The 13,793-nt window shown below is 41.7% G+C and overlaps 1 protein-coding gene across 1 annotated transcript in view; it reads right to left on the reverse strand.

Annotated features, from left to right (window-relative positions):
• The window catches only part of LOC138566788 (cytochrome P450 2F2-like), an 807,149-nt gene that overhangs the window by 292,165 nt on the left and 501,191 nt on the right, over positions 1-13,793 (reverse strand). Inside the window, exon 5 of the mRNA XM_069644442.1 lies at positions 8,542-8,702. Coding sequence (XP_069500543.1) covers positions 8,542-8,702 — 161 coding nt within the window. The remainder of the gene's footprint in view (positions 1-8,541; positions 8,703-13,793) is intronic.

The following is a 13,793-nucleotide window of genomic DNA, read 5'->3' on the forward strand; positions in this document are numbered from 1 at the left end:
GGTTCAACAATTAACTGTTGTAACATCAAGGTCCTAACAGGAACTTGATGAATAGTGTTTAGACTGACTGAAATCTCCATCCCAGTATGAATTTAAATTAAGATATCAAGAAGATGTTCTTGGAATTTCCAACTCATTAGCTTAGCGCACTGTCTTGATCGATCCACCATGTCAAATGGCAAAGCTAAGATCCACACAGTCCACATACAATGGATTTGCCCCTAAACACATGCCTGCTCAAGTAATGCATTAATAGCCAAGCCATTGGCATCTGTCCCAATGCTTCTCCTGAACACTGCCTGGAATTTAGAAAGCCTATTGTTTTCCATAATCCATTACTCCACTTCTTTCAAAATACAGGCTGAAAACACTTTGCTGTCTGCGTCCAGGAGAGCAATCAGGCGATAGCTCAATGGACTTTGGTGGTCCCGTTTTTTATAAATTGCGACAATCAGAGAGATTTTCCAAGTAGATGGTAATCTTTTTTGCCTTAAAATGCTGTTAAAGAGCAGAAACAAAATTAGCACCCAAACTCTTGAGTCTGACTACAGGACCCTATTGGATAAACCGTTAGGTCCCGGGGCAAGTGAATTGGAGGAGGTGACAATAGTTCTTTGTATTTTCTCCACTGTAATACTTTAACATAATCAAAAGGGCCTCCAATGGCTTATTATATAATTCCTTAAATTATTCAACCCAACACTGTTTGGAAATGGGATTCAGCAAAGTTTTCATGCTAAAAGATACACTATTCTACACTAGGGCCTCATCACTAGTTTGGTGGTAACCCTTAAATGCGGTGGTAATGCTATTACTGCCACATTTAAGGGTCCACCAAATCACGGGCTTTGCGGATTTCCGGCACTAATACCGGCGGTGGTGATAGTGCCGGACATTCCCCTTTGGGCCCAATGGGGGATGGGAAATTCCCAAATGGGCCCAATGAGGAATGAGGACTTACTGTTCCGCCAAACCCGTGATCCGGCGCTAATAGCGCTGGGGGTTTGGCGGTAGGGCTAATAGCCCCAGCGGTAATACCACCAGGGTCAGCGTCCCACTCGTGATGAGGCCCTAAAGCTCAAACATTCTTCCCATTACATTCCCTCACAGCTCTAAGCATGAATTCCCCACCCCTTTATGCCAACAAATATTTGAGCCCTCAGCCAGTTTCTATATCGCTGCTTCTCCTTTTTAATATTAATAATTGTTATTTCCCAAACTGAATTACTTATACAAATATTTCTTATAAAGGACCTCATTAAAGGTACTTGCATTAGTACCTCATGATTATACTTATGGGTACGTCTAGAGTTTGTATGCATATTAGGCTTACCACATATTTCTGCGATTTTTGCAATGATAAAAAAGAAAAAACTCCACCAATTCTGACTCCAATTTTCCAATTTATTACTCAGGCTAGACGAATGCCAAAAACTTTTCATCATACTACTAAATTGCTGTATTCGAGGTGGGCTCCAAGGAATACTATTTTTATGCTGATTAATAGAGACACATGAGCAAACAAATTGTGTGAGAGGCTTCAAAATAAATGTAAAATATACCGGTAACATTGTATGATCACTGGCTTAGTTTTCTCTAATTAAAATTTGTTACATTTAAGGAATACATTGCTGGATAAAGCTACATAATCTATCCAGGAACTAAAACATTGCAAGACTGTCACATTGGACAGGCTTACAGAAGCACAACAACTCCCATCGGCCATTTCTGTGGTGAAGTGTGCAGCGCACACCAACGGTGCAGACTTGATTTCTCATGGTAACGAGGCTGCTAAGATTGAAACCATATTCCCTGAAACATCTGCATTTGAGAAAGCATTAAATACATACACAGATGTACATAATATGGTAATAAAAGAGGGGTTTTATATGTTGCCAAAGCACAGATTACAGAATTACAGAGAAGAGCGCCACCAGAAGAGCAGGAATTATGGAATAGAAGGGGCTGATCATTGTCCCCCACAGATGCAATGTGGTGGCATGACAGCACTGGGAAACCAGTATGCCTTTAGGGCTGCTTAACATAGCATTAAACCAACTACATTACCCAGCACGCACACCTAGAGAATTCCTAGCAGTATTGATTGCGAATGACGGGTTCGTCCACAACATGACCGTACATTACACAAATGTTGTTATAAATTGTTTGACTTTCCAACAATTCACTGCTGGACACCCTTTGCGAACAGTCAGAGGAGCAATACCACCATCCTACTGGACCATTTCAACATTTGCATATAGACTATGTAGACATGATTCAAATTTGTAATGGCTACAGGTATTTGTTGATAGTGGTATGTCCTTTTTCTCGATGGGTTGAAGAAGGTGCATACACACATCCTCATGCCACATGTGCTGTGAAATTCCTCATACATCAGGTCTTCCCAAGGTGGGGCATGTGTGAAGTACTCCAATCCAATAGTGGACCGCATTCTGTAAATTAAGTATTTGAGCACATCACAATTCTTTTGGGTATTAAGCATAAATTTTCAATCAGCTTAGCACCCACAAGCAAACAGCATTTGAAAATGCCTCAACAGCCTCCTAAAGGAAGGCATTGCAAAACTAAAAGTGACACTGAGAAAAGGCTTGCTTCATTGCCTTCCTCTAGCATTATTTGCATTATACAATAAGCCTGGCTCAGACCATCACCTGACTCCACATGAGCTGGTGATGGGACTGCGGATCCGAACACCTCTTGCTCTTCCTACTTGAGCTCTCACTGATGCATAACATGTATTTACTGTATTAGGCACGGAGATGCATGATTATTTGATGGCTATGACGGAGTGTGTTAATGTATGTCTCGACAGCTTGAAACACGGCAGAGGTTGTCAAAGAAGATTGATGAAGATATGACCACATTGAGCCGGAAATGTTCCTAATACTCGTAGTGTTGTTCCCAGGGTAAAAAGTCCTCTGCAAGGGTGTCTGTAGGAGATGGCATCAGCCATGTTTCAATGGCCTGTTCATGGTGCAAAAGGTTGCTCCAGTAGCAGTGAAGCAACAGGGAAGAAGAGCCTGGATCCACCTCTGTATCTCCAAAGGAGAGAACCCCTGCCTGCCAACCCAGAGCATGATGGTGAAGAAGAAACGAGAAGAGCTCAGACGAGATCCATGGCAAAGGCCAAACAGCAGCAAGAAGAACAAGAAAGACATTGATTCCCCTAGAGACACACAATGACAGAGCAAACATTGCTATAGGGATACATGTGCGAAATGGAAAGTGACATTCAAACTTGAAAACAAAAAGAAGAAACAGATATATACATATAAACAATGCTTCCTTTGACAACTATATTTGTATGGCTTTAGTTTATTTAGTAAACACTTATCCTTCTCTAGGAGTGTGGAAAATTAATCTTGCTGTGCTATTAGTGAATGTAAAAACATATTTTTCTTGCCATATTAAGGCAATATTTCCTGTGAAAACTGACTTCTGAAGAAACTGAAAAGACCTTTCTGGTGGTGAGAACAATGGGATTTTTCAATATAGTTAAATATTCGCTTTTGACATGTAGAAGACATATTACACCTAGCTGTTTGCAAAAGGCAGATACGTTAGCAATAATGCTTATAACAAATACTTGTACATTTTGTAGCCTTTATTTTATTAAGAGAGTTGGTCCTTTACAATGATGGCAGAGAAGCAATACAACTCACATCACAATGGTAAATGAAATGATTACCCAAGAATTTCCTGTAGTAACCAAGCAGATGAATAGAAAGAAAAGTAGTGTGAGAGAGAATTCTGAGCACATGAACCCATATATGGCCAAATCTGCTCAAGTAACTAATAATAGGCCTCATTCTGACCCTGCAAGTATCCTGGAGGCAGAACCGCAAGGATGCCAGCATTTGGTACTTACATTCACTGGCATTTGGCCAATCGGCATTGCCGCTGATTACAAGTGCCGGCAGAATGGTGTTCATCCCCATTCATGGAGTCCCATCGGACTCCAGGAGGGGATTTGCCATCATTACCACCATCGGAAATGCCAGTGGCAGTAATGACCGCTTTTATTGCCGGTAGAGTGCCTGGCTATCCTCCAGTTGTTAGCTGGATGTAACCCAGGTGCCCCACCGGCAAACCCATAGTCTGGCAGTCCGGTAAAGTGCTGGTATCCACGAATACCAGCACTTTTTTTCGGAATGAGGCCCAATGTGTGGTATCAGCACATGAGCCGAGTTGTGAGAGAGACCTTTGATGAGAGCCGTTATGTGTGATATCTTATCCCCTATGCCATGACCGCTTTGAGAGTTTTTATAGCAACAGAAGTACCCGCAAACACAGCATATTGCCTAACGCACCTTGCACTTTGTATGACTAGAGGGCAATTTCTGGGTCAGACAGCTTCAGTAGTATGGGTGAACAAAGTAAAGTCCCCATGGGAGGATAATTACATACAAGAGATGAAGATAATTATAAAGGTGGGGACACGGCACAAGGTGATAAAATATGTACCATATGAGACAAATGGAGCAGGAATTAGAATAGAAGAAAATAAAATGCTGCAGTCCAACGATACTAAAGGCAAGGAAACACTTGGATGTTGGGAAAGAGGCCAATTACAAATAAAAGGGACAGAAGGATTGGTGCTGTGCAAAGCACTAGCGCTCTTGGAGTAGTGGGAATGCAAATAAAGTAATTCTCGACATATGCCTCAAGTCAATAAGTTACCCACATGATAGGGGACCAGTACAGGTACAACCCCTGAAACATGCTACCCTATGCTTCTGAAACAATGATACAGAACAAGTATGAAAGAAACCCGGGTGCAGACACATTTTCGATGTACCAGGCATGAAAGTTGAAACAGCAGTATTATCGGACCACTATTGGGCTTGTGGCTCCTATATGCAATTGCCCCCTAACTGGGAAGGACTATGTTTCATAGCACTGATAGATACATCCACTCTAGTAGTACCCCAGAGAGAAGTACACATTGGTGACTTCCCTTGAATGAATGCACAACTAAGAAACAAATGGTCCCTAAAATGCAGTAAAAGAAAACATTATTTTTCAATCAAATCAGTAGAGGCCTATGATGACATACCAGATGAGCATATGCTGTTCAGCAGGACAGAAGTGTTCTTTACATCTTTATTTACTGCCGGTTTGCAGGCAGCAACAAATGCAAAATGGTTACAAATAACCAAATGGGAGTTGATGCAAACAATAAATGCAACCGTGAAATGGTTTAACGCCATAACAGAGGATATGAGGGCCATAAGACTTATGACCCTACAAAACAGATATATCCTTGATTTCATAACAGCCATTGAGGTGGCAAGTGTGCAAAAATCAGGCCTTCTTGCTGCAGGTATATATCTACCCACGATGGGGAAAATGGAACCCTCACAGAGGCCATAGCCACTGTAACAGAATTGCAGACAAGGATGGTGGAGGAGGTGGATGGACCTGAAAATGACGATTGGTTCAGCTATCTGTTCTCAAGGATCCCCACCTGTCTGGCTAATGCATTTAAAATATAAATAACCATAGTATTATTCATACTACTGGCATTCTGTGTTTTAAGAATAGCTGTAAACAATTGTAAAATGGCTGCCAAAGGAGCAGTTGGAATGGAAATAGTGATAAACCTGAATGCCCAGGTTCATGAACATACACAAACTGATGATCTACCTCATGTTCATGTAAGGGAAAGCCTTAGTAACCTGCAGGATAACAATGTACTTATCCTCAAGACCCTCATAACTATGTTGGATGAGGAGCATATTTCAATTTCAATGGGGAGTGCTGCTGTATGACCTGGAATGTGGATGAACACATAAGATGTGCAGGCAACCTGAGGGGGATGACTAAAATATGGACCCCCAAAAAACCCTATTCGGCAAAGGACATGAATGAGGGAGTGGTTGAGGCCTCAACCAGAGGGGGGAATGTTGAGATACAGATGAATACGGTATGGATCTACGTGATCCGACTGCGGCTGATTTTCCCCCGGCCGGAAAGTTTGCATGAGAAATGTGCGAACCACAAAAGGTTCGCCCATTTCCCATGCGATCACATGTACACAACCCCTACATACCCATACCCCCACCCACACCCACAACACATCCACAACACACCCATGACACACCCCCCACCCACACCCTCAACACACCCCCACCCACACCCCCAACATAAACATAACCTACTTACCTTTTTCTTCGCGCTGTTTCCCTGCGGCGCCAGTTCCCTTTCACTTCCGTGATCGGGAACCGACACCGCAGGGCCTTTTTTTTTTTTTTTTACAGGAGTTTCAGGGGTTTCCCTTGCACAACTTAGGCTCGATAATTCAGCCCCATCCTCCACATTTTCCTTTAATGGTTGCATCCTGCACACACCCCTCACCACATTGTGTGGCCATTTCACACTTTTTAGATATTAACTGTGGTGTAAAGGAAGTCATACCAATAACTCCCACTGAACTAACAATTTGGCCCCCACCTCCACATTCATTTTCCTTTAAAAATCACACCACACACACCCACTCACCGCATTGTATAGCCATTTCACACATTTTAAATATTAATTGTGGTAAGAGAAGAAGTCAAGTTTTCAATGCCTCCCAGTGAATTAACAATTTGGGTCTCAAAGTCACATTTAGTCAATATACGCTTCTCAGAATGGGTATACCCTAGATGGGTTGCTGGTATCACCACCGGTGCTACGGTAGACGAATAACAACTAGCAATATGAGTATCCTTCTCAGATGCTGCAGGTTTACCAGAAATAGGGGCGTAAATATTCTTTGAGTCACAAGCCGATTGCTTTTTCAATGCTAAGATTGACGGTGTATCTGTGGTATGGATCCAACGCAGACATTTCCTGAAATTTCTATTAGTTTCTTTAGATTTTCCATTTCGTTTATGCAACTGTTTTCAGGGTCTTCCCACACCTACATCCTCTGGCTTTGTCTTCCCCACCTGCCACTGACATACTCCATATGGACTTGTCCTTGGGTCTCTCATTAATCCCCAACTGCACCCCTATAGCGTGCCCAGGGCAAAAAAGGACTGCTCCCTCTCCTTATAGGCAGGAGCATGCGGAACCAGGGGAGATTTCTGTGCCCCCGTTGTCAGAGGAGTGTGGATCAGCTGATGCATTTTTGCACAATCCCTCTCACACAAACCTTACATTTTTATATGTATTTCACTCACTATTAGAGCGTGTGCTCGTACCTCATCTCTTATATTATCATAAAGTTTGACAAGGGAACTCATGACTGAATTTAACACGGATATCGATGGAGAAGTTAACTTAATGCTTTTGTGTGCTTCCCTAATAGTATGATGTAAAGCAACACCTACTCTTTTATTAGATGCCTAGTCCACTAGCACAATCCTATTTGTGAGTAGTTCAGTCAACTAAGTGTTTGTACTGGGACATGACTCCCCTTGGATACAGGAAATAGATTTGTCCAATAGTCTGTCCATTTGTTTGTGATCTTCATTATCGATTAGAGATGCCATCCCCTCCAACTCTTCAGCTTTGATCAATAATATGTGTCCCATCGATCTCCAATGAAGTGGCCCAACTAGGAATCAAAGGCCTCACCTCAGTACTAGTTCCTGACCTCAGAAAAAAATCTGAAATCTTTTGGACAGCAATGGGGGTCATTGAAGTTGGAACTAAGTGCTTGCGTTTTTTCCATTGCTTACTTTCCCACTAAAGCGTTTTGACTTACACTTATTTCAGGAACTCCCAAATTAGCACGTAGTTTGCTCACCATATCTTCTTCTGAACAGCTGTCAACCTGGATCTGTCCAGCTATGGAATATGCACCTGGTTCAACCACCTGGAAGCACTCTTCAAATGCCACATGGTGCACAAGAGGACGTTTTTCAGAAAGTGGCACAGCTGACGGAAAAAAATCTCCCTGTGTCCCCTTGCTTGCTGAACTCACAACTGAGTGACTCCAAAAGGCACAGCTTGACTTACTTGTCATATTCCCAAGAATAGAAGAACAATTAATATGAGCAAGTGGAGGCCACAGAGACACTTTGCGGGGGCAAAAGTATTGATGGTATCATGTATACAATTTAAACTAATCTTTCTATGGAAGCTGTGCCTTTCATTAACAGTCACAATAGCTTACAGTCTGTCGTGTAGGGTGTGGAAATCTCACTTCCCCCCCTCACCTGCCAAACTGTAACACACTGCACGCACAACGTACGCACTCTGCTCTCTGGCTAACGTTTTATAGTGAAGTGTTTAGCTAGGCTTCCGGGTCTGTCTCCACCACTAGAAATGAAGAAAATACTTTGTTCGCCAAATGAGGAAAAGCAAGTCCAGCGTCTCCTGCCAAACTGTAACACCCTGCTCTCACATCACTGTTAAACATTTGTAGGAAGATCATTGAATGATATAAGGAGGAAATAAGTATTTTAAATATTATTTTTTTTTACATGTAGAGAGATCAAGGTATTAAGTGAGGCAAATGGGCAGAACTATGAATTATGGGCAATCTCAAGACAAGAAGAATTATTGTATACACTGTATTCATTAACTCACCATACCACAAGTGGAGCTTGCAGTCGCAAAAATGTTTTTTACAGAATCAGTCATCGCCACCAAATCTTCATCATCATAGTCAAAACGGTTTCCAAAGAGGATGGAACTGATGATGTTGCAGACTGATTTACTTATGAGGAATTCTGGATTAAATGGTGACCCTAAAGACCACAAAGAAAACTACAACCAGTCAGAAAAACAAAATACTGCATGTGAAACGTCACCATTGTCTGGGGATTAAACATAATTATTTATTTGTAAAAACAGTATATTGATATTTGGTGCTTGACAGATTCCATGCACTTCTAAGCAGTTGTGGTATTGCCCCAGTAAATGGCATGCAATGTATTAAATTTAGGAGGAGAGGGTAAGTGATCTCTCCTGGGATTCTAATCTGAGTCCTGAAAGATTTCTGGTCAAGGCTAATACAAGTCTAATTCAAGCAGGGCTTAAGGCACCCCATTTCCATGTCTATCATAGAAGAAAATAGAGCAGGGTTTACCTCAACAATTATCTTCACTTTCCCCCCATTGCTTTAACTAACATAAATGAGTGAGTACTCTGGCTGCTGAGATTCAAACCAAAGCATCAATTGTTGGAAAACCCATTGAAATTATTCTGAACCACTCAAAGCAGCTCCACCAAAAATAACTGTCCTTAGCTTTCTTAAATGCTTTTTAATAAGTAATGTGCAGTTGGAGATCATGCTAATTCTTTTGGGCATAGGAAGGCATTTGCTAGAGTAGTTGAGGGAGTTGTAGAACATTGAAAGTGGACACAGTTGTCCAAGAGGAAAAACTGTGATATAGGGTTTACTTGAGGTGATATATAACAATGAAGCAGGATCAAGCAGAGGTAGACAATTGTAACTGGACTTTTCTGAGGGAGAGGTAGAACACTGAAATAACATATTTATCTCGGTGTGTCTACTAAGGAGGAGGGCAACAAGCAGAACATACATGTAATAGCGTAATAGGATAACATGAACGTAATTTTCACAAACCCTGTCACAAATTGTTGTGGCCAGTTTAGGAAAAATAATTGGCATTTGCAAAAAGGACTGTAATTGTGGTGGGGGTCAATGATACTATTTGATATAAATGTGTATCCACCTCTCTAGTCCCTCTACCTTCCACATGGGTATTTCCTGCTGTGGCTATGGCAACTTCAGTTAATGTTTCAGGTTGTAAGGGTATATCCTGTGCCTGTAATTTTAGTTTAAAAGGTATTGCCTTATAGTGAAGATGGTGCCCATGGGGCAGGCCTCTGCAGCAATTGAGAAGCTCTTGCCGTTTCAGGATAATGGCTGCAGGCAGTAAAAGTAACAGAAAGAGGTGGTTCAGGAGCAAGTGAAGGAGGTTATGGAGGAGCAAACGGTGGTCTAAACACTTTAGTTGGATGCCTTGATAGAAATGTACCAAAACCCAACTGTTCAATACATACAGCAATGTCATTGGCCCACTCCTATTGTAATTAATCTCCTTAATTTACAACGATGACTGCTATTGCATACTATTTTCTATCTTAAATTCAAGGATAGCCTTATGAGATTGGCCAACATTGTTTAACCGGGGAATCCTGAAAACCCTTGTCAGACTCCTTGTTAGATGTCCATCTGATAGTTGTGAGAGTCCTCATTATCAACTAACTCAATCTCAATTGATTCCCTTATACTAGATGCCCTAATTAGGATCTTACTTGCCCTATTTACTAATTTATCTCACCCAGTTGGAAGTGTGTTTGCCACCTTTTTTAACATATACAATACCTGACCAAATAACACTGACCTTTCACACGCCAAATACTGGACACACACAATTGATAAAACCAAACGTCTGCATGATATGTTATAATGTAGAATGTTGTTTGGTTCTATTTAGCAGCGTTCTTCCTGTATGATTCTGGAACCTGCCGGGATCATATGAGAAGATGCTTGCGTGAGTGAAGGTCAGTTATAGGGGACCTCCTCTAAATAAAATACAACACAATATATACATATTGTTACACTTATTTATTACAAATGGTGACGAGGAGCTGTCCCTGAAGGAGGTCCCCAGACACATGTTGGCGCAGCTCTTATCGCAGGCGGTCGTCGAGAAGCGACCGGAGGGCAACTGGAACCCGTGCTCATCAAAAGGATAACAAATCGCATTTAATGAGGCTACAGTGACTTTTCACGTGAGGAGAGGTGGATTTTGCCTGTATTATTGATAAGTGACTTACATTATGGTTGGCGTGTGAGTCCAACAGCCAACGGTAAAGAACGCTTTGTTCCAAAAAATGCATCTGGTACGTCAGCAAGTCAGTGCGTGAGAAGAAATGATTGAGACTGCTTGAGTAAAGCACCTATATACGTACCTTGCATGCCGCCATCTTTGTGTGTGGAGGTTGGCATGGTTATGGATGCGCAGTGTCTAAACGGACGGAGCGTATTGTAGAAGGATAAGCAAACATACGCGTGCATACCGTTATAAAAGTATGACTGTGCAAACAATAATTGGATAGTGAATTGCTGCTTTTTAAGATACAACATTGCAAGTCTGGTTGCCACATTATACGAATGAAAGATTGCAGGATATTACTAGATTTGAAGTTGAACTGTGCCAGCACACGAACAATTTAGCTGTGCAATTCATCAACAATATCAAAACGACATTGATACCGTATGCTATCAATCACTTGGGATTGTGGATGTGGAAAGTAATTTCCTTAAGGAGAAAGTAAAAGAAAAAAGAAAAAAAAGAAAAAACTTTGCAGTGCAACCGTGCTTAATTGCCCAGGACCACCTCAACATGCAGAACATTACAGCACCAGTGAAGTTCTTAGCTCAGCCTGGTAATCCTGTGTGTCCATGGAAGCAATGGTTAGACAATTTTCAAGTCTATTTAAGAGCAATAGGGGGCGCCAAGTTCAATGATGATTTAAAAGAGGCCACCCTTCTGAATTGTGTTGGGGCTGAAGCATTGAGGATATTCAGAACCTTACCTGATTCTAACGATACAGAGGAGGGATCTGGGGATTCTTCGGCTAGTACTAGGAAATATGAGACAGCACTGTCAAAGCTGAGTAAGCATTTTGGTAATAAGACAAATATTGTCTTAGAACGATATAGATTCTTTTCAAGGAAGCAAAACAAAAATGAGTCTGTAGATGCTTATGTCGCTGCTTTAAGGGGTCTCATATCGACATGTGGATTCACAGGGGTAGCAGACGAATATCTTAGGGATCAGTTGGTGCTACATGTGGATGATGCTCGGATTCCACAACGACTGTGGCAAGCGAAAAATCCAACATTAGAACAAGCAATTGAAATAGCTAGATCTTTGAGCTGGGTGAGAAATGTATGAAGGAAGTTCAGAGCAAGACAAAAAGTGTTGACATAAAAGCAGTACAGGAAATGAGAAATGGAGGATTTGATAAGGATGAAGAAGCTTTAGTTGCCATCGTGAAGGAGATAGGGAAATCTGACTTTGGAATAAGCCCCAGACAAAATAGGGAGATACTCCAAAGGCCACAAAATAGGTTTTTTAAATGTGGATGGTATAGGCATGCTAACGTAGAGAAGGACTGCCAGCTCAATCAGCTGAATGCTACAGATGTGGTCAAGTGGGCCATTTCGGTAAGGTGTGTCGCAACATCAGAGGAAGGGGCAGATCAAATTCACGATATAATGCAACAAGGCACAATGGACAATTTGGGAGAGGTGCCATGACAAGTGTGAGGGCGATGGAGGATGTCAGTGGATCGAAAGCGCAGTTGGCCCATGGGTGCCCATGGCCTTTAATGGCATTACACTACAATTGATGGTGGATACCGGCTCTCCATATACAATGGCAGACATGGAAACATACCTTAAGGTATTGGGGAAAAAAATTGAAGAGTTACAGATGACTAAGGTTAGGGGAACCGGTTATGGTAAGACACCAATCAATATTGTAGGCTATGCCTGGGTGCATTTGGAGTTCGAGGAAGGAGGACATAGTGCAAATTGTATGTAGCTGAAGAAGGCTTTTCAATAGTTGGTTGGTGGGAGCAAGCATCATTTAAGATCAGAATACACCCGGGAGAGAATGTTCCAATTCTGAGCATAATGAATGATAGTTGTGACTCCGCCGAGAACCTAGCAAAATGTTTCCCCAAAGTTTTTAATAATGACATTGGTGTCCTTAAAGGATTCAAGCATCGCATAGTACTAAAGAGAGGTGCGAAACCTGTAGTGCATAAAGTAAGGAACATTCCAATTGGCACCCGGGAGGCTTTACAGAGAGAGCTGGAAAAATTATGTTCACAAGACATCATCGAACCAATACAGAGCTCCGAATGGTTATCTCCCATTGTCATAGTGAGGAAGCCAGAAGGTTCCATTAGAATGTGCGTTGACCTTCATGATCTTAATAATAATATTTGGGTAGACCGCCATCCCTTACCCAATATTGGAGAGATGTTCACTACCATGGAACCGGCGAAGTATTTTACCACATTAGACTTATCCTCAGCATATCATCAGGTTAATCTAGAAGATGAGTGCAGACACCTTACATCATTTATAACACCTTTAGGGGCTTTTCGTTACAAGAGGATGCCATTTGGCTTGGCGTCAGCTGCCGCCGTTTTCCAGAGACTGATACAACATCTTTTTAGTGGCTTAAAAGGCGTATATTATTTTCAAGATGATATATTAGTGTCTGCCATGTCGGAAGAAGATCATGATGCCAAACTTCTGGGTGTGTTGCAAATTATACAGCAGAAGGGTCTCACTCTTAAAATTGAAAAGTGCAAGATAAAGAAAAAGGAGGTGACGTATCTAGGCATTGACATCAATGTGGAAGGAATAAGACCAAATGAAGCTCTTGTGAACACCATTCTTAAGCTTCCCGATCCAGCTAATAAAGACCAACTTCGGAGTCTACTGGGCCTCACTGAATATTATTCCAAATTCATGGATCATTATGCAGACAGGACAAGTGAAATGAGAAACTTAATGACTAAAGGCACAAAATTTGAGTGGTCTGAGGGATGCAAGAAGGAGTTAGATACAATAAAAGTGTTTATCAACAAAGCGCCTGCCCTGAAGATGTTTGATTGTAGTGCCAAGACTGTAGTATCGGTGGATGCCAGCAACACAGGGTTGGGAGGCATGTTGGAACAAATTCAGAATGGATTTGTGGTGGCAATTGCTTTTGCTTCTAGGACTCTAAGAGGGGCAGAAAGGAACTATTCAACAATCGAAAAAGAAGCTTTAGCGATAATGT

The sequence above is a fragment of the Ambystoma mexicanum genome, chromosome 2p (genome assembly GCF_040938575.1).
Source record: "Ambystoma mexicanum isolate Mex_15411 chromosome 2p, UKY_AmexF1_1, whole genome shotgun sequence".
NCBI classification, from domain to species: domain Eukaryota; kingdom Metazoa; phylum Chordata; class Amphibia; order Caudata; family Ambystomatidae; genus Ambystoma; species Ambystoma mexicanum.